General features: G+C 34.4%; 2 protein-coding genes across 5 annotated transcripts; one reads left to right on the forward strand and one right to left on the reverse strand.

The window, feature by feature from the left end:
* Positions 1-16: 16 nt before the first annotated feature.
* Positions 17-6379, reverse strand: LOC105679722 (arylalkylamine N-acetyltransferase-like 2). 2 transcript variants are annotated; one of them, XM_012379930.2, is made up of 3 exons: positions 6249-6379; positions 1785-2073; positions 17-1583 (listed from the first exon to the last, which is right to left on the reverse strand). In XM_012379930.2, the coding sequence occupies exons 2-3, from the start codon at positions 2055-2057 to the stop codon at positions 1086-1088; spliced, it is 771 nt and encodes a 256-aa protein (XP_012235353.1). In that variant the 5' UTR covers positions 2058-2073; positions 6249-6379; the 3' UTR covers positions 17-1085. The 2 variants fall into 2 exon arrangements, with proteins under 2 accessions (XP_012235353.1, XP_067217351.1); XM_067361250.1 differs by lacking the exon at positions 6249-6379 and adding an exon at positions 2931-4101.
* A 291-nt stretch (positions 6380-6670) lies between these two features.
* Positions 6671-20444, forward strand: LOC105679626 (protein AF-10-like). 3 transcript variants are annotated; one of them, XM_067361143.1, is made up of 13 exons: positions 6671-8054; positions 8156-8235; positions 8376-8540; positions 8633-8830; positions 8908-9588; positions 10100-10431; positions 11811-12239; positions 12326-12509; positions 12609-12819; positions 13086-13238; positions 13321-13573; positions 13663-13791; positions 13865-20444. In XM_067361143.1, the coding sequence occupies exons 1-13, from the start codon at positions 7946-7948 to the stop codon at positions 14013-14015; spliced, it is 3075 nt and encodes a 1024-aa protein (XP_067217244.1). In that variant the 5' UTR covers positions 6671-7945; the 3' UTR covers positions 14016-20444. The 3 variants fall into 3 exon arrangements, with proteins under 3 accessions (XP_067217244.1, XP_067217245.1, XP_067217246.1); XM_067361144.1 differs by having other exon boundaries at positions 12609-12813; XM_067361145.1 differs by having other exon boundaries at positions 12326-12449.

Below are 20444 nucleotides of genomic sequence, written 5' to 3' on the forward strand. Positions count from 1 at the left end.
TAGAAATTATTATACATTGTATTTATTTGTTGGAAGAATAGTTCTAACTTTTTATTGAACAGCATAAACAAATATTTGAATAAACAACAATTGCTACAACGTCATTTCATGACGCACTACTCGCAGGTATTGCACTCGTAGTATTGCAAATTTATAATTCTGATGCTGCACGATTTTAGCGAATTATAATAAAATAGCTTCTGTAACAGATTATATAATTTTATAGGACGCGATTTCATGGCCATTATTGTTGCATGCTAATAATGAACCCGTGAGTTAGACATGTTTCTATTCATATTTGACTATATTCTTCGTGTGTGGGTGATGTCATGTTTCTTGAGCGTTATCCTATATTTTCCGGTATTATCGTTATTATCAATAGCTACATTATTCTAACAATATCAATGCGCTATCAATCTGTCCTTCCGTCACAAATTTGCATGCGCGCATCGTTATGAAGCAATATATTAATCGCATAAAAATTTTATTTCTAGTTGATAAAATTATTTCTAGTTTGTGCACATAAATAAAAAATTTTGTTTTTTTTAAATTGCATGTGCAGTTATACGTGCAAAATAACACGTAATAAGATATTAGCATTTTAAAATAAAACAACAAAACTATTAGATAAATTATTTAAACTCACTTGAACCTTATATAAAAGCGCCTTTATATCTAATTTATATATTACTTTTTTTATTTTAAAACTTTAGAAAAGATATCCATTGATAAAAAAATTAATGACACTAGTTATTTTATTTACCTAAATTGATATGACGTAAGATAATATAGGAATAATAAAGAATTTTCTTAGCGTATGTATATTATGATAGTAGGAAACATTTGATCAAATAATAATTGAAATATTGATTAGCTTGAAATATTGATTGCTTACGTTCCAATATTCTTTGTCTTTAGCATCTTGTTTCAAAAGGAAGATTATTTGGACGGAATATTCGGATTTAAGTCTATTGACGCTTTAAGGTATTTTGCAATCTTATAATGATATTGACTTGTTAAAAGTATTGTTTTACCTCCATTTTCTATTCAAAAAGTACTACGATTGCTATTCGCACAATTGTCATTTACGTCAGAGCGAGTCTCTTGGCCACCAAGGTGCACCGTTGGTGTTCCCGGCTGATTGTTTCGCTAAATTTTTTTCCGTCGAACTCGAACTCGTCGTAGGAAACTTCCAACAGCTGGTCGAAGTGAAGTTTCATGGCAATGCGCTGCGAATAACTGGATGTCATAATAGCTGAGGCCAAGACCGGCACCGTGTCGGCGTTCGTCAGCTCATTGCTACAGTGTATCGTGACGGGTGTCTTCACTTTCTTGTCGCGTCTCAGCTCTTTGCCGAGCTCCAACGACGAGGTGATTAGCAACTCGCCTATTCGTCGACCTCTATAGTCGGGTAGAGTTGCGAGAAACATGAGCTCGAGGATGCAGTTGACGTTGTAATGCTTGAAGAGATTGATCCTTGAATCTATGTTTATCATGAAATCCACTAAGTGCTTCGACGACTTATACCGACAGTTGTCGCGGAAGGATTCAAAGTAGCTCTTTTCCGAGCCAGCACTCAATATCTGAAAAGTTGAAATGATTGAAAATCACTCGACCGTCGATAAAATATATTAATTTAGAAATATACATCCAAAGTTCAACAATGCAAAAATCTGACGGCACGAAAGTCACTCGATAATAACGTCGACATTTACTTAGAAATTTAGTTTTGAATAAATATATTATTTAAAAATAGTCTAAAGATATGCAGATGTTTTACTCACTTGAATTTTATTAAAACAGACACCGACGACCTCGTTGCTGTGGACATCGATGGCCACCACACTGACACCGTCCCTAGTCGCGTTCAAGCAAAGTTCTTCGAGTTCCTCGGACGCTCCAGGTTCAGAAGTCAAATTCACGCCTGTGCATATGGACTCGTGGGGAAAGAAGCCCTTCCTGATTACATCGAGAGCGCCTTCCAGAGTCTCATCCGTTAAGGATTCGAATTCTATCCGACCATCCTCCGTCGAGCCCCAAGGCCGGTAGGATGGCATTCTTTTGCGTGTTTTGCTGGAACCCAAGTAAGATCTTAATTAGTAAAACTATCATAATTTTGTTTCGAAGATCGAAATTCGAAATTCGCTAAAATGCAAGTTGTCGATTTTCAAAGTTTGATATTATTATTTCAGTCTATATAATTTAATTTTTGTCTGTATTTTCGAGGAGTAAAATAACATAACAAAAATATGTCTGTATTATTAAGCAATAAGCATGCATATTCATTAAATGAAATTCTGTGTTTCAAATCTATGAATAGATATTATAATTGCTGTTATCGTAACAGTGACATAAACATGTTTTCGTGAAAAATTACAAAACCCAAGTATTTCGGTAAAAATATATTGCGACATTGTTGTACAATCTGTAGTCTATATTATGAGGAATAATTTTTAAAACTACATTTAAGAAAATATTATCGATAAATTAGCATTAGAAAATAATTTTATCTGAAAATATTTAAAAATACATTTATACATTACATTTATAACAAGGATAACGAGGATACAAAGCCAACGCCAGATGTTTATCACTTTTAACAATTCTTTTTTATTAACACATGATACATAAATACTTCAATCTCAACTTGTCCCTCTTTAGTACATTCCGTCAAACTCAATAATTATCCAAAATACAAACTGCGATTGAAGTGAAAAATTGTGAGACTGTGGGCACATCATGTGAGATGTTACATCTCACATTAACATCCTTGTTGTTGTGTGTAATCGTTTTATTAATAGGAGCCTATGTATTTTTTTATTTAAAAATACGGTTACATTTTTTTATTGTATCATTGTTTTAGTTAATTATCTGAGATAAAACTCTAATTATTGATTTGAAATGATTTTGTAAAGTATTTTAAACATTACCTCATGTTTACGAAGTGATCTTAACTCGGTGACTGTCTCTCGTACACTGTGAGTATTTATTGATAAGTGCTCGTTGGATCCAGTCTATTATCGCAAGACTGTACTTACCTGTTTTGGGACCCTAGATAATATTTTCTAGATTACTCACAACATCGGACGTAAAAATATGCCTGTTGAACGTGTAATGAGACATTCTTAAATAGTTATGCAACAAGTAATATAAAACATTGCATAAATAAGTAATTAATTTTCTATATTATAAATATTTTAAAAGCTGTACATAGTAAAACAAATGTTATATATACATAGATACTATATATAGAACATCTGTGAGTGTGATAATACTTTTGCGCCTTCAAATTTATAGAACTATTAATTATGTTATTAATGACAGGATTCAGAAAAATCAATTTCTTTTTCCTTTCCTTCCATTTTCGGCATACACAATTTTTTCTTAATATATTTTTAATATACATGTTTTATTTGAATGGGTAAGATTGTGAAATTTCATATAATCTTCTCTAATAATGTTATCCATCGAGAATTTCAAGATCTGTGATGCCTCTTGAATGCATTTATAAGTACAGCCTTGATAATTGATATTATATCATGCATACACTGATAGCACGCGATATACACACAAATACAATATGCTGCACACACATTCGCTCTTTAAAAGGTCGCTATATCGCGACCTTTCAATTTACATACGTGTTTATGTAGCAACTTTTGTAGCAACATATTTAACGATTATTGCATATATTCGCGAACGTTGACTCTTGTTTAATGAATATGTATATTCGCTTACTGCATCGCAACACTATACGTTAATTTTTTTTCGTTAAAAGAATTATCTAATTTTCTTCCAATGATGTAGATGTAGGCTCTTAAAAATGACTAGGCACTGTATCGTGAACTCAATTGGAATGTTCCACGTAGCAGCTTATGCGAGTGACGTATATGAACAAAGTACAAGCAAGAGGTCAAAAAATGCTTATATTTATACTCCATATATTTGCATAATTATATTTTAATAATATAATATTACACAAGATGCATCTAAAAATTTTTTTTTTTGCTAACATGTTGCTATGAATAATAATAATGAGAAATTATAATCCTTCTGCAAACTTTCTTCGCAGTGACGTTAAAATTGCACATTGTTAAAAAGCATATAAACATTATTTAAAGTTGAGTATAATGACAAGATTTTGATTCATTTTTTGAATGATAGTTTAATCAGCCTTTTTATTTTATTCTTGTCTCTAACTTTATATATCTATTTTTTTAAATTATGTTAAGCAGTTTTTATAAACCATTTACCAAAGATCTTGTAGACGACATATATGAAGATTTAAAAAAAAAATACATATTTAGATTTTACAATTCAAAGATAACAAAACTCAAAAAATAAAGCATTTGTAAAGGTATTTTACATGTCTTTTTACATGTTTTCACCAACATGATTAGTAGAATATCTTGATTAAATTTAATTAAGTATTTAAAGAAAAAGAACTGTTATATATTTCATATTATTACATTTTTTTTCATAAAATTTTTTACATTAACAACAAATGAACGGCAAAATGACTGTTCTGGACATAATGTTGCGTGCGTGACGAGAGTACGAAGCGAATTGCGAAGCAAAGCTTTACAAGCGTGTATTATATGTGTGTAGTAATTCACGTGGTTGAGCAAGGCTGCGAGAGACGCGAAAATACGTGGTGGATATATTTAGAATCATTTCCGTGATAATCCTCGACCAGTTCTGTCGTCTAACGATTAGAATTCTTAGAGTGACGCATTATTTTCGGAAAATTGATTTTTCGCAAGCCGCAAAGTACTATCATGTGTGATCGTGCTGTTATTCTTTGTATATATATTATTATGTAAATTATATCTTTCTAATAATTAACTTGTGAATGATTTTCTTCAGTAATTGAAGACTTGCTAAAAATAGACATCTTTGAAAAAGATGGTTTATATTTAAAGTATTTTTATTAATTATATAGTACTAAATATTATTAAATTTTTGTAAAAAGTTGCTGAATATTCTTGAGCTATTTAATGACAAATAGGATCTGCAGTTTTTTAAATTATCGATTTTGGAGAAGAGAATGTTTCTCAGGAAAATATATTTTTTTTGGAAATACGGTATTTTTTACATCAAATTTTAATTGCTTGAATTATTTGAATTTCCTCGAATAAATTATAAAATGTTTCTTAATGAAATACAGTTTTCTAAATACAGTTTGTTATATAAAAACACACAATTTGTTAATTACTTAAATTGTTCGGATTCTTTCAAATAAGTTATTTAAAAGAATCGAATTCTCTCGGTTTGCATTATTAATATCTTTATTCAGATTTCTTGAAACGTTTTCTGCTAATCTTCGATGGTAAATAAAAGTAAAAGCATTCGCTGTACTTTATGCAATAATGCAAATCTTCTTATTCTATCTTAATGCATATCTTTTACATATGCGTCGATCGTTGATATACGAAGCTAACTGCGATAACCGATAAAAAATTTACGCTTCATCAAAGAAACCGATCCGTAGAGAACGAATTACGAAATTTGTATCTGATTCAAGCTCTCAGATTTCGGCTCCGTGTAGAAAATATATTCACATTACGAAAATATTATAAACTGCGCTGATAAATAAAAGAAACAACAACAATATCATCATGTAATTAATAACAGAAGACAGAAAATTACTGTTTTTCTCTTTCTGTGTACTAATTTTTGGAAATCAATTGCGCTGATAAATTTTATAATACCTTGGAAATTGCATATGAATAGCTGTCTTAGAAACAATATGTAATTAATAGCAGAGTACAGAAAATTTTATTATTTTCTTTTCCTGTGCTAATTCCTAGAACTTTGTATCTTTTTTTGAAAGAAAATATTATATCTATAGATATGGGATATTTTATTTATCTAGAAAAACTTTGAACGACAAGTCTTTTTTGCCTTCTTGCTTGAGGTATCGGTAAATGATAGTATATTGCGTTATACCTTTCAAAGAAAGATAAAAGAATTAAACTTACATGACATAGAAATTCGTAGTCTTGTTTGCTTAACAGTATCGTAGTTTCTTTTATAAAATAATTTTTAAAATCTCACTAATTATCTCTCAAGTTAAAATCTTACAGTTTCTGTTGCATTAAGCTAGTTATCATATTGAATTACATGCGTTATCACAAGATTTCTATACGATAAGTTTATTAAAATACACTAAAAATACTATAGTTAAATAAGTATTAGTTTTTTTGTATTATTTTGATTTTTAAAGATAGATGTACAAGTTCACTTACGAAGTAGTTTTTTTTTGTATTTGGAGAAGTCGTAAACGCGAGACGCAGTTCGTTGGTCAACGAAGACTAAACTCTGTTGCTCCTTTGCCAATAATAATCGATCGTTCCACAAGCTGTCTCGATGAAGAATACCTCTATTGTCACTCGACTGCAACACTTTTGTGTAATTGCGTTATCTCGTTGTTTATTTATAGGATATTATCGGGGATTCTTTCATGTCTCTAAGAGATTTGCGGGATTTCATATTTTAATGATACACTTTCAGGGTTTTTCCCAAGTTTACTGGATTTGGATCTTTTAACGAATATTATGATATAAAATGTTCCTATGCACTGCATCTTTCTATTGGTTACAACGTGAACTGAATAACAAAAGATTATATACTGATCTCTATATATAACGTTATTAGATAGAGATCAGTGAAGATTATATCTTTTTGTTGCATTGATCGATATCATGGTCACGGAAAGAGAGAATACTTTATATTTGCAACATGAAATATCAATGAATCACGATAAATTTTAAAAATTTTTGATGAACTAAAATTGAATGCTGGAGGAAAAAAGAAGTAATAAGAAAAAACTACGAGTATTGTATCTTAAAACGATAGATATCTGTGCAAAAAGAAAAAGAAAGAACATTTTAATTATTTTGTAAATATTTTATCACTTGCTTTTAATTCTGTATATTAGGCATCATTAATACTTTTTATTTTTGAAAACATTTTCACATCGAATGCATTATATTTAAAGATATTTTTTAGCATAATTATTTTATGTAATTAATAAATCTAAAACTATATTTTTATTAATTTAATATTAAATGTATTTGTTTTTTTATTTAATTTTCTGTGTATCTGTCATATACAATTTCAAGTCATGATGCACGAATATCTAGATATGATGCGTCTATTTAAAAATAACCCGAAAATAAACAGTATTAATAACGATTATTATAGAAATTGTGACAAGATTATGCGTAACAATAATGATTGTTTTCTGGATATCAAGAATTGTTCACTGATCAAGACGCTTCAATGTATCTATGTTTTTACGCAAGAATTGCGCAAATGGGATACGCTAATGAGCAACGGCGTTCCAAGAATACAATTCGCACAATCTGGATGCACCTTACGGCCGAGCGTGGCGGCGTTACGCGTGCGCAACTCGCGCGCGACAACCAAAAATAAGATGGCCGACCAACGAAACAAATAGAGCGCCGTCGTAAATAACACAAACCGTCCGAACACGTTCCGAGTGTGTCCGTATCTTTGCACGTGCGTTTACGAGGCGTACGCCTAATTGGCATCGGCAGTCTGAAGTGTCGTACGGCGACGATCCCATTACCGGCGCGAAGACGCGGCAGCGTGATCCGCGCTCGCGAGAGAAGTTCCTTCTCTCTCTCCTTCTTGTATTGCATGCGTGACGACGCGCGCGTACCGCGTGCCCGTCATAATCGTGCCGTACATAGTCCGAGTTGTGCAGGAGGTCTGTGTGTTCACACAGCGGTGGTGGCACCCCACCGGGAGAGAAAGCATTGACGAGAGTGGTGTTGTTGCCACAGACGCCGCGTCGTCGCCAGGATGCGGTCGTGCTACGCGCACGATGCGAGCCAATTTGCCTCACGTAGCCGAAGTCTGCGGTTCGTCGCCTAGCTCCTCATGCTAGTCTCGTCTTCCGAATTGCTTGGGGCACAGCATGAAGGAGATGCTCGGAGGGTGCTGCGTGTGTTCTGACGAGAGGGGTTGGACTGAGAATCCGCTGGTGTATTGCGATGGACAAGGATGCACTGTTGCTGTGCACCAAGGTATGTATCCAAATGAAGCGACTCTTTATTACAGAATCTTTAGACTGAAGTTTCTCCTTTGTTGATTTTCTCTATGACATGTAACGAATAATATTTTGTAGCGTGCTATGGCATTGTCACTGTACCAACGGGACCATGGTATTGCAGGAAATGCGAGTCACAAGAACGCAGTGCTCGTGTGGTATATAGAATTGTTTCTTCATACTCAATGTTATATGTTATAGTCTTCATTGATTGTAAATTAGACATTGAGTAACCTTTTCTTTCTTTGTTATGACAGAATGTAAACATTCATATTAATATATGTTTGGTTTCAAACAGCGTTGTGAATTATGTCCGAGTCGGGATGGAGCTCTTAAAAGAACTGACCAGGCTGGATGGGCACATGTTGTGTGCGCTTTATATATTCCCGAAGTTCGATTCGGTAACGTGACGACAATGGAACCAATTATATTGCAGCTCATTCCTTCAGAAAGATTTAGCAAGGTAAGTGCATTATCAACGTCACAAACTGTCATTTAACTGCAATTCAAGCTTATGCCTAATCTCGTATTACATAGAAAGTTTAATAATTTCAGACATGCTACATTTGCGAGGAACAAGGTAGAGGCAGCAGAGCAAACGTTGGGGCTTGCATGCAGTGCAACAAGACGGGCTGCAGGCAGCAATTTCATGTCACTTGTGCACAGGCTCTAGGCTTACTCTGTGAAGAAGCGGGAAACTATCTGGATAACGTGAAATATTGTGGCTACTGCCAGCATCATTATTCAAAATTGGTTAGTAATTTCCACGCTCTAGTATTATTCGTTCTTTCAGAATTTATTAGGTAATGATACAAGCGATTGATTTACAGAAAAAGGGTGGTAATGTAAAGACAATACCGCCTTATAAGCCGATACCGGCTGACAACGGTTCTTCGGACTCGTCGCCGGAGAAGGAGGCGGAAACGCCGATAAAGTCGTCCAGCGGCAAGCGGAAGAGCTCGAGTTCTAAGACCACAACAAATTCTAAAAGTAAATCCAATGCTAGTCCCAGTTTAGAAATAAACGGTATTGTGGATGACAAGAGTGGTAGTAGCGGCCGTAATACACCCAAAGATAATTCCACGAGTTCCAGCAAGTTTACGACTTCTAACTTTGTTGAGACTATTGTCACACAGTCGGAGAGTGTTTTTGGACACGACGGCAACAGCACTGTTACCACCGCCGCTACAGTAGCGACTACTCCCACAATGAAGACGAGCGGTAGCAATTCCAATGCGGCGCACAAGAACATCGGAGGACAAGGAAAGTCCAACTCGTCGACCTCTAACAAGACGTCGAGTCATACCAGTAAAAAGAGGAAGACTGGAGCGCGCACGCCGACGGTAGGAAATGAAAATTCGAATCAATCGGCTAGCTCGGAAGCCAGTGGATCGGTCGTGATGACCATTAGCTCCGTGGTGCAACAAACTGTTTCGAGCAACAGTGTGCAGCCGACGATCACAGAAGCTACTAGTTTAAGCACAACGACGGAACCGGAAAAGTCGAAAAAGGTAAGACTTTTTATATGTTATTATTTTCAAGGGATAGTTTGCTTTGAATCAATAAAATTTATCTTTATGTATTTCTCAAATATATCTCTAGAATAATCTGATAAATATTTACATTTAATTTTTATATTTAATTTTCAAATATGCTCAAAAACAGTCATTTTCACAAAATCAAATATTTCTCTAAGAGATAGGAAAATAAAAAAGTAATATAACAGATAAGATATCGAGACATCACTTTGATTACTTTAATATGTGAACTTCTGTCGTAAGTAAGCATTGATATATTTTACCATAGCAAGCTTCTTAAAAATCTAATGTATATAGTATATGAATGTGATTGTTTTTTCTAGGGCATTATTTATTGAATTTTTATTTTAGTATTCGGTTCTAAGTGGATTAATTGTTTGTCAAAATTGCAGAAATAAAATGTGGCTTGATAAAATCAATAATCTTGGATTAGATTTCAAACTTATGATTCAATATATTTTATTTTTTTCGAATCTGATTGCAGATGAAAGTCGACAGTCCGATTCAGTCGGCGTCGAGTACGCCAGTCGCCACGGAAGCAACCACTACACCTGTGATAATGACAGTGACACAACCCCAATCTTCGGTCGTCACTCAGTCGCCGACGACTACATCGAATAGCATCGTCGTGTCCGTGCCACTGACCGCCACCTCGCTTCCTAGCACAGTTCAGAGCGTGGTGACAAGTGCACCAACGCTGTATCAGCAAATACAGCAGGGCATAATTACCACTGCCGCCAATACTGAGCCAAGATTAAGTGCGATGTCGAACACCGAGAGGTTCATCGCGGAGAGAACGCCTGCGAAACGATCTCGGTAAGTTTTTGCGACAAAAACGTCCTTAAATTAGTTAAGAAAGATTATTCGCAATAAAAAATTATCTTTAAAATGACAACAGGTGTGTACAAATATAAAATTGCAAATTTGGTATATGAATTAATTTTAATATAATTACATGAATTTACATAATTGGTGTAATATGTTATATATATTTTTAAACTTTACTGAGTAAATTTGCCATAAGGCAAGAGCTTTGCAGCAGATAAATTATATTTCATAAATTATTGTTTAATTAAATTACAATATAAATGTGAAAAACAGAAAAAATATAAAAATAATTTATTAAATTTATAAATTAAAATGTATCCAATGATATGTATTTACAAAAGAAAGTTTCACAAAAGCACATAAACGATAATAATATACTATTAAGTGCACATCAAGTTAATAGAAATGCAATTGCTCCAAAAAAAGTTGGAGACTTATACAACTTGAAGAGTTGTTCGTGTCGCATTCAAAATGGCGATCATGAGTGGTAAACAAGGTGGCTCGTTCTAACCTCTTTCTAGAGTTAAGTGTTTGTGGGTGTTTGTTTTCATCTAATATTCGCCTGATCAAAGTCGCGAAGTGTAACGAGTGAAGCATCGGGACGTGGCCGCTGCAATACATGCATTCTAGTACTGGACGTTCGAACTTCTATCGGAAGTGAACGTTGGTGTATCGCGCAACGGCGAGTTCCTAGTGTGATAAAACATGAAGAAGTGTGTTCATAACAGTAGTCAGCCTGTGTATTGAGTACAATAGTTCACTCGAGGTCATTCGCTGCATAATAATTGAGCCACGGGACAATTGTATAATAATCGTGTATCGCGATTTAATTGTAGAACCACAAAGGGGAGAAGGAACATCGTGGGTGTCGAGTGATCTCGTGATTTCGTTCATTTCTACGTGCGGGTTGAGGCGATTAAGGGAGATTAAGGTTATGTCTGGTTTTTCTTTGGCGAGGCGCCTCAAGGGCAATGAACGACGGAAAGGTGTAACGTGACGTTGTAAATAACGTTCCGCTGTAACAATCCTGAGAGTGCGTTGTTTTTAATTGTTATTTGTGCTATTAGATAATGACTTGTTTCAAACTTATTTCTTTTTTTATTAATATAATTACTGATTTTAATACTAGTAATGTAAAAATATTTTTTGTCATTATTGCCATAATCATTATCTATTTATCATTATTTATTTATCATTATCTATTTATTAATTATTAATTTTAATTATCTTGTATCTGTATATATATATATATCTAAATGTTCCTAAAGTGATTAATTTTGCATTGTTCCACATTAATAAAGAAGACATTGAAGAGAAAGTTGGTGTAACTCTATTTTACTACAGTTGAATGATCTGTTATTTTTCAGATCCCAATCGTCGGATAAGCAAGAAAAACGCAAACCAAAGCGTGGCTCGTCTAACAGCCAATCGGCATTGTCACAGACGATAGCTTCTTCAGTTGTAACCTCTGTATCTAGTACGGCAGTGTCAACATCAAAGAGAGGCGCGAGAAACAATCATCAAACCCCTCCACCAGCAGCCACGGTGGCTCCAATACCGTCAATAATTCAAGGTCCCACATCAGTCACGGCCGGACACTTTAGCAGCGTCAGCGGCCCAGGCATTATGGGACCCGTTGTCAAGGAGTCACCGCCTAGCAGCCCTGGATCGGAAAGTATGAGTAGTACTGCGGGGAAACGAAAGAGAAAGACTGTTGCGTCTACACCTACGCCGTCTGCGTCGACAACACCAACCGCTCTATCTGCTACGATAAAGGAGGAGAATAATGTGAAATTGTAAGATTTGCATGCGAGTGCGATGACGACATATCTTTATGATATATGCATAAATGCAGTGTGACGCATGAAATATTTTCGTTTAGATTTCAAAATGGTGTCAGCGCGCCGCATATGCTGGGGAATCAGCTGAATCCTACTTCTACAATGGCGCAGAAGATGTCGGACACGCTTTCGCAAGAACTGGAGGCTCATTCCATTTTTACAGAAGCAAGTAACTCCAATATGAACTTAGTCGGACCGCAGCTGCACAATCGAGTAATTGCATCTGTACGTGATGTGAATCGAATTGCTTCATTAAAGTTCAGGGTTAAATTGGTAAAATTTCGTTAATTGCCTATTATATTTGATATATTTTTTATAAAATAGATACGATCTAGCCAACCGGGTGGTGCACCGCCCACTTCATTCTCCTCGGTTTTCTCTACGAGCAGCAGTAGTGCGAATCCTGGTGCGGCCGGTGCCAGCGGAGCTTTGGGTGGAGGAGCCATCCCACAGACGCTGGATCAACTTTTAGAGAGACAGTGGGAACAGGGAAGTCAATTTCTAATGGAGCAAGCCCAGCACTTTGACAGTGAGTGTACGGCAAGAAAAAACATGCTTATAATCGCATGGGTTTGATAATAAAAAAAAAAAAGTTTTACCATTTTACAGTAATGTCGGATAGAAATCTGCATGCTGCGGCTTTACATTTTTACACTGTAATAAAACTGTTTCTCTTTGATACCAATTTTTTACTTTGAAATTTATTATTTTCGATGTATGTGCTTTGGCCTCTGACATAAACGTACGACCGATGTACACTTAGATAGACTAAATCGGCAACGTTATCGAAATTTGTTGCAGTTGCATCCCTGCTTTCCTGCCTACATCAGTTGAGAGCTGAGAACCTTAGGCTAGAGGAACATGTAAATAATCTCCTGCAGAGGAGAGACCATTTATTGGCTGTGAATGCTAGACTCGCTATTCCGTTGACAACTCAGCCTAGTTCACATCCAGGTTAGATTTTAGTCATTTTTTATACTTTCTATAAATTCTTTTTTATTCCTAAAGAGTAATATATTTTTCTGTCGTTATTCAGCGAATAATGTCCACCCAACGGTGAATCCTCATTCCAATATCTCGGAAGTGCCGCCTGGTGCGCCGGCCCCGGTACCTAGAGTGAGTCGTGAGCCGCGGATGAACAACACGTACATGCCTCACTCCAGCTCTGGCAATCACCCGACGACGTTGGAAAACGGTTTGCCGCCGGATCCTTCTCCACCCGCGGCAGCCTCTCTGTCTCAGTATCAACATCGAGGATTGGTCGCGCCGCAACCGAGTCCCACAATAAGGTAATAAATCTATCTTGTACCGGATATTACAATTAATATCAATTATATTATTTGATTCTATTTTTTTATTTTTGTGAATTAATTGCCAGACACAGTCCAGCCGGAGGCGGATATCTTCAAGGTCAATCTAGCAACATAGTATCGCCGGCACCAGCAAACACTTCTGGAGTGGTGCGAAATTCGTCCGTCACGCCGGATCCGCTACGTGGAGTGCCGAGGTGAGTAAACGATATTTCTCACGCGTCTCACTTTGATTCGTTATTTTTTTTCATTTAATATATCGTTCGTCAGATCGGCGTCGCAGTCGTCGAGCAGTTACATGCCGTCGATGTATCAACCCACCATGTCCAGCCTCACTGGCAATCAAGTAGGCGGTGTTCACAATCTTCATTCGCACGGACCGTCGCCGACTAGCCACGGTCCACCGGGCAAGCCCAGCTGAAGATAGATAGAAACTTCGTGTGGCAATCGCGAATCTTAATTATTAAAATGAGATTGCCATCATACGATGCCACGTGCATTGTTAAATAAAAAAAAAAAAGGACCCAATCTCATCACAAGAGAGACCTAACTGCGCTTCTTCGCGAGACATTGACTGATGTACATTTTATACGCCATCTTTATCGGCAAACATTTTCTTACTCGATAACGTACATCACTTTAGTGATGTCGATTGCAGCTTACAATGTACAGATGTATCTCGATTTATATATTTATATCTTTCCACATAAAATATCTTCACATTAGTGATGAGCTAAATAGTTATTTTTTTATAACGGTTACGACGGTTATCGTTACTCACAAATAACTGATCATTTAAACGGTTATTTGATACGATCTATTAAGATAAATTTGCAGAATAATATAATGCATATGCATAGAGAAACTAACTTATTATCTTTGATATAAAAGACGTCACATTATTACATTCTATATGTTAAAAGCATAATTAGCTGGTTTCTTTATAATGCATATATATATAAACTATAGATCAGAGCATATTGGAACATGCGACGCTAACAAACCATTATGTCTGTCATAAATTTGTTGAATGTGCCGATTGGCTATCGGATAGGGAATTCCTAAAAACATTCTTTTAGATTACGCTTCGAAACGACGAATAAAATACGTACAAAGTTATAAAATAACTGGTATTAGAGAAAATTGATAACCAGTAACAACAGTGACCTTTCGATAACAGTTATAAAATAACAGGTATGAAAATACCGCTCATCACTACTTCACATTATTGCACATCAATCATACGCTGTGAAAGGCTGATTATTTTGCATGTATACGGAAACGATTTTATCACGGATCTCGAAAATCGACATGTTTGCGTACGCGTTAAATTAGATATTTACTATCGTTCTTTTATCATTTTATTGCGTTTTGATATCTTGTACTTTTATACGAGTTACATGTACATTGCAACTGTAACAATAAACTGGAGGCTCAATTAAAATTAGAACGTGTAGTGATGTATAAAACAAAAATTAAAACGAAGAAGCAGTTAGGAAGATTTGTCTCACCTAGTTTCCCGGACACTAAAAATAATTTATCGCAACATTTATTAAAATTGATTTTTATCACTAAAGCTTTATGATATGTAAACTTTATTCAATGGAATTTTTATTCTTGATTCGCATGTTTGGTACGTTTGAGACATACTCTTTATCTCTCTTTATAGGCATCCATATATAAACAGCAAATCCACAGATGTACAAATCTTAGATTGTAAGTTAACCTATCGCGCTAAATAGCAATAATACAGTAGGTGTACATTGAGGGTAACTGCGTATATTTCTGGTGATACGACAAAAGGATATGCGAAATTAAAATAGTAAAATGAGGAAAATATAACTTTTTTCAAGATGAGATGGAAAAAGTAAACCAAATTATTGATTTTGACACATTTGTTTGAGGATTCGTCTTATTCATGTAGCAGTATAGGGACGTTTTATGGGAATTGCAACGTTTACGGACGTTTATAAAAATTGTAAAGTCGATACGCTGTAAAGCGATGTACAGCTTTTTTATTTCTTTAGCGTACCACCATTGAAATGTGTCGCAGCATATGTATTATACAATAATAATGATATTGAATGCAACCTATTTCAAAGCTAATTTAATGTATATTCTACTCTTATACATAAAAAAAGAAAAAAAACGGAGAAATCCAAATATGTATGTACAAGACGAGCACTGCCTTTTGCCAACAAGAGCTGTGAAGTAGGTTGATCGCAATTTGATGGTTTTCTAGCGAACGCATGATCGTTCCGTTCAATTTTATCTCTCTTCCTTCATTCGATCCTTTTTAATTTGATAGATTTCATCGATACTTTGTCATTATCATCGCTACATAGATTGTCAAGGGATGCGTATAAAAGGATATTGTGCCATTGTTTGATCTGCACTATTAGAGACATAATATTCCGAAGATAATTATTATATTCTGTATTAATTATCTGATTGCATGTTAATGTTGATGACGTATGAACTTATGATGATCGGTCATTAATATATACAACAGATTGCTCGCGTTTATGGCGATTGGCAATAAAACATTTAATGAAGATATATAAGAGGTATTCTATTTCATAGAAGTGGGAAAAACACGAGTATTAACGAGTACTCGTCACTTTTCGCACTCTTAGATTATTCGAAAGAAATAGCACGTCTCTACTGTACTTATCTCTTTTCTTTGATCATTGTCACGGCGGCGGGCTGTTTGTTGTATAAATTTTTGTGGTCAGTGTAGTATTATTTTGAAAGTTCTTGAATATGGAAATGACTGAGGCGCTCTGTTCATTTTGATGAAAAAAAAATCACATTTTTTTAAATTGCACAAGTGCATATTATATGTACAATTGACAATGGACAAAAATGTTTCATCAAGTAATATCTTTATATATTTCTATAATAAAATAATTACATTTAAATAAATACAATTTAATAAATATTTTGATAAAATTTGTGAAAAGTAAAAAAAAATAACCGTTTTACATAAAACTACAAACTTTATTAGTTTACTTTTATATGTTTATATATTATGTTTCTCTATTGTTTTGCAATATATTGTTATATAAAAATTTTAAAAAAAAGGTAAAAAATTGTGGCAAAATGATTAGGGCGCAAGTATTATCAAGTTATCAGTACATCAGTATATATTGAACATAAAGTTTAATTGTTACAATGCACATGAAATAAAATTTACATGTAAAAGTAAAATTTATGACAAACTTGGATTAATTCTGTATGTCAATTTGTATGTGAAACAGGGTCAATCATGAAAGCAATTATAATATGTAATATTTTGAATGGCTTCTATTTACACATGTGCTTTGGACAATGAATTTTATTTGCAACAAAGAAGAGTTATGATTTGATTATCTGAGATATCATCTCGCGCTGTTGGTAATATTATTTAAAAGTATAATAACGGGACATTGCGTAACACAAAATCAAGACCGAACCACGGCACAAATCTTAATGCGAATATTTAAAAACTTGTGAATACTTGCGATACATATTATACATGTATATGTGTATGTATTGATCGCGATACGCGAGTAATTCTGTAAAGTATAGGAACACACGATCATATAAAGGCGGAACTACACTGCTTAAGAATGATGTATATTGGATGCTTGTATATCGGAATTGAAGTTAATCCGTTTGCTGCATTTTGTGAAAATAGCGTTAAATTCTTTTTTCACTTCACCGTCTCTATGATTTCCGAGAGCGAGCGACGCCGTGTGCAAACCGCAAAATCAAAAAATGTTAGACAGTTAGAACATTTTAGAAAATAAGATTTTGATAAATAAGAAAATAGGGTATTCCGCTCAAAGGCTACGGTATGTAATGCGAAGTAGCTCGTTTGTAAGTCGACAAAGAGATTTGCTAAAAAGAAAAACTATAAAATCATACGCGATGTGTTACGAAAAATTGTGAAAAAACGGACAAGTGTCCCAAACGTGCAATTGGCCGAAACGTATAATTCACCGGAAACGTCTCTTCGTTAATGTTAATCGCGAAGTCGGAAAAAGGCATAGTATTCGTAGACATCGAATGAAAGTGAAGAAGTACATTCATGCGTTATCCGCTATCGTTTTATTTTTGCACTGTGTGGTCATGAGCATAGTACGAAATTTCTCAGCCTCGCAAAACTAGTGAAACGAATGAACTGTGTAATTTGATATGCATACGTATGTTCGCAGTGCCGGTTTTACTACTAGGCATCATAGGCAATTGCCTAGGGACGGGAGCGCCTATCCGTCGCTAAAAACAATGAACGATTTGAGGATGTTTAGTACCTATTTTTGAAATATTAGGAATTTAACAAAAATTTTACAGATTGTTCTTACATATGTTCGGAGACTTGTGACAAAATCCGGAGTCGATTCACTGAAGCAATCAAAAGTTATAAGGATTTTAATTTGCAACGAATTTACCCGTGACTTTATGGAAAACGTGCAACCGTGTTGATTTAAGTGGCTAAAATGAATAGAAACCATTTTTTTGTTGTTGAAGAAGTTTCTTTTCATACACTTTTTTGGTCACTATTTTTCCTTTCCATCGATAAGTCAAGTATAATTCAGAAAATTCGGAAATTCTGAGAAAAAAAACAACAGAAATTCAAAAGTACATTTCTGCACTCTACTTATGAATAAATGATAAAATTCTGTGCAATCTTTATTACTCAAACTATATGAGAAGAGCGTATATTCGTCAAATTCAAATTTCAGCAACTTTTCGCTACGATTGTACGGTACAAAACTTTCTTAAACAATTGCGAAATGAAACAAGTCTTTTCTTTATGTGGGAATTGATCAAACAGTTTTTACAAATTTAATTACAAATATTTAAATAAACGTAAAGAGTTTATTAGTGTTTTAAATAAAATAATTAGTTGCTGATGCGTGCTTTCTTTGAATTTTAAAGCTAGATTGGGTTTGCCACGAAAATAATTTGCACAACACCGAAATATTGCCTAGGAGCGAACTGATTGTAAAACCGGCATTGTATGTTCGAATTCGTCGTACAAAACTGAAATTTTCCCTGAACCACCTTTTTAGTGATCATGACGTATTATTTATCGAGCACAGAGAAGTAGCGTGAAAATTTCGAAGCGTTAGGGATCGACTGACATTTTTACCGCATTGTGTTCTTTATCATTATTGTAATGCGATGTGTTCGAAATCAAAGTATCATTTTTTTCCTTTCTCTTTTACCAAACGCTAGATGTAATGTAATTTAAAATGTTAACTCGTATCAGCCCGAGCACATTAGGGGTGGTTAAGGGATAATGAGACTAAAATAAGGAAATCGATTGTACTCTCGACTAAATTAGTAAGTCCAATTAGAAATTAGAGACGGGATTTTTAAGTGACAGAGAAAACTCTAAGTAGGAATCTAGATTTAACTTGTATGATAAAAGTAACATTGTATATTCGACGGTAAGATGAGATAGCGTGGTATGGGAAGTAGACATGAAAACACCAAACCTACAGAATAGTTTATCACCACTCAGGGAGAATCAGTTTACTACGCAAAATTCTGCCGAGTTTTCCTTGTGGACGTCGATTGTGCTGCGGGAGTACGACATGATGTGTAATACAGTTATCGAATTATCGTGCATTCTTGAAAATTATAAATTATACTTTTTGCCACTTTATTGTCTTTATCGAATTTAATACCGATTGAATCATGATTATGAAATAATAAATACTTATGCGGATTCAACAAATGAAAAAAATTATAATCTTTTAAATTTTTAATTGATTACATTATGTTCTTTTATTATCTTTACTAACACACATATTAAAAATTTTTATTAAATGAATATTTGGTTCATATCGAAACAATATATTGAAAAGATATTCGATGTTCATAATTTTTCAAGAATGTATGATGAAAGGTATCGAACTCCAAGCTGCCTATTGTTCGTACTGATTTGGTGAATTTCATGATTGACGACCTTGTCGAAAGTTCGCTAGGATTTCTAAAAAGAAAAAAGAAAAGACAAAAAAATACGTTATCTTGAGACATGACATCGCGTTTGTACTACTGAAGAGTATTTTATGCATTATCAGTATAGTCGATATATTGTTAAGCGATATTATGTACGATATGCGCGCGAGGCGATTACTGAAATTAAACTGCGAGAAATAACAGTTGTACGATATCCTAGCAGAGACAGAGAAAGAAAAACGTCGAAGTTACAGAGCAGTACGATGATATTTTTTCACAGTTGATCGTGCCAAATTTTTTCAATCGAATGATTAAACTTCTCGATTCTTTAGCTGGCTTTTGTCGAAGTGTACGCGTAGAACTTAGAGAAAACCTGACGATATTGTGAAATAAGAAAATGCTATTGGCACATCTATTTAGTCACACATTGACACGGATAGAAATCATTACATGTATGTGATTCGGTGATATATTTTTTTTCTTTTTTTTTCCTTTTTTCCATTGTAATCATCGATTATTTTCTTTTCGGTGAATTACTTATCATTATGTCGCTTATGTCATTTTTATTAGATAGTAAGAAAAAAAAATCACTCGTTCTTTCTGCGTTTCTGTGTTCAACCTCATCAAGTATCGGAGGTACAAAGAAAATAATTGTGTTCCTAATCATCCGAGAATTGAGTTCTCGCGATCGAACATATTAATTAGGTAATCTTTGTTCAAGATCTTCTCCAAACGATGTGGAAAAGATCGGTTGTATACAAAATTCATCAAATCGACGGTCATCAATGTAGCGATCGAGCGCATTTACTTTCGTAGATAAGATCTTGTCTAAGAACGATGCGTTAAATTTTATGTAATAATCACTTTTACCAAATAAATTGTCACTTTCCTACGAGTA

Source organism: Linepithema humile, chromosome 1 (assembly GCF_040581485.1).
Source record: "Linepithema humile isolate Giens D197 chromosome 1, Lhum_UNIL_v1.0, whole genome shotgun sequence".
NCBI lineage: Eukaryota > Metazoa > Arthropoda > Insecta > Hymenoptera > Formicidae > Linepithema > Linepithema humile.

Excerpts from the sequence above, each read along its gene's own strand:
- LOC105679722 (XM_067361250.1), bottom strand. Across the intron at positions 1,584-1,784 it reads TCTGTTTTAATAAAATTCAA|ATATTGAGTGCTGGCTCGGA; the intron begins GTGAGTAAAACA and ends TCAACTTTTCAG.
- LOC105679626 (XM_067361143.1), top strand. The coding sequence starts at position 7,946 with ATGAAGGAGATGCTCGGAGGGTGCTGCGTGTGTTCTGACGAGAGGGGT. Across the intron at positions 12,510-12,608 it reads ACAATCGAGTAATTGCATCT|ATACGATCTAGCCAACCGGG; the intron begins GTACGTGATGTG and ends TTTATAAAATAG. Across the intron at positions 13,792-13,864 it reads CCGCTACGTGGAGTGCCGAG|ATCGGCGTCGCAGTCGTCGA; the intron begins GTGAGTAAACGA and ends ATCGTTCGTCAG.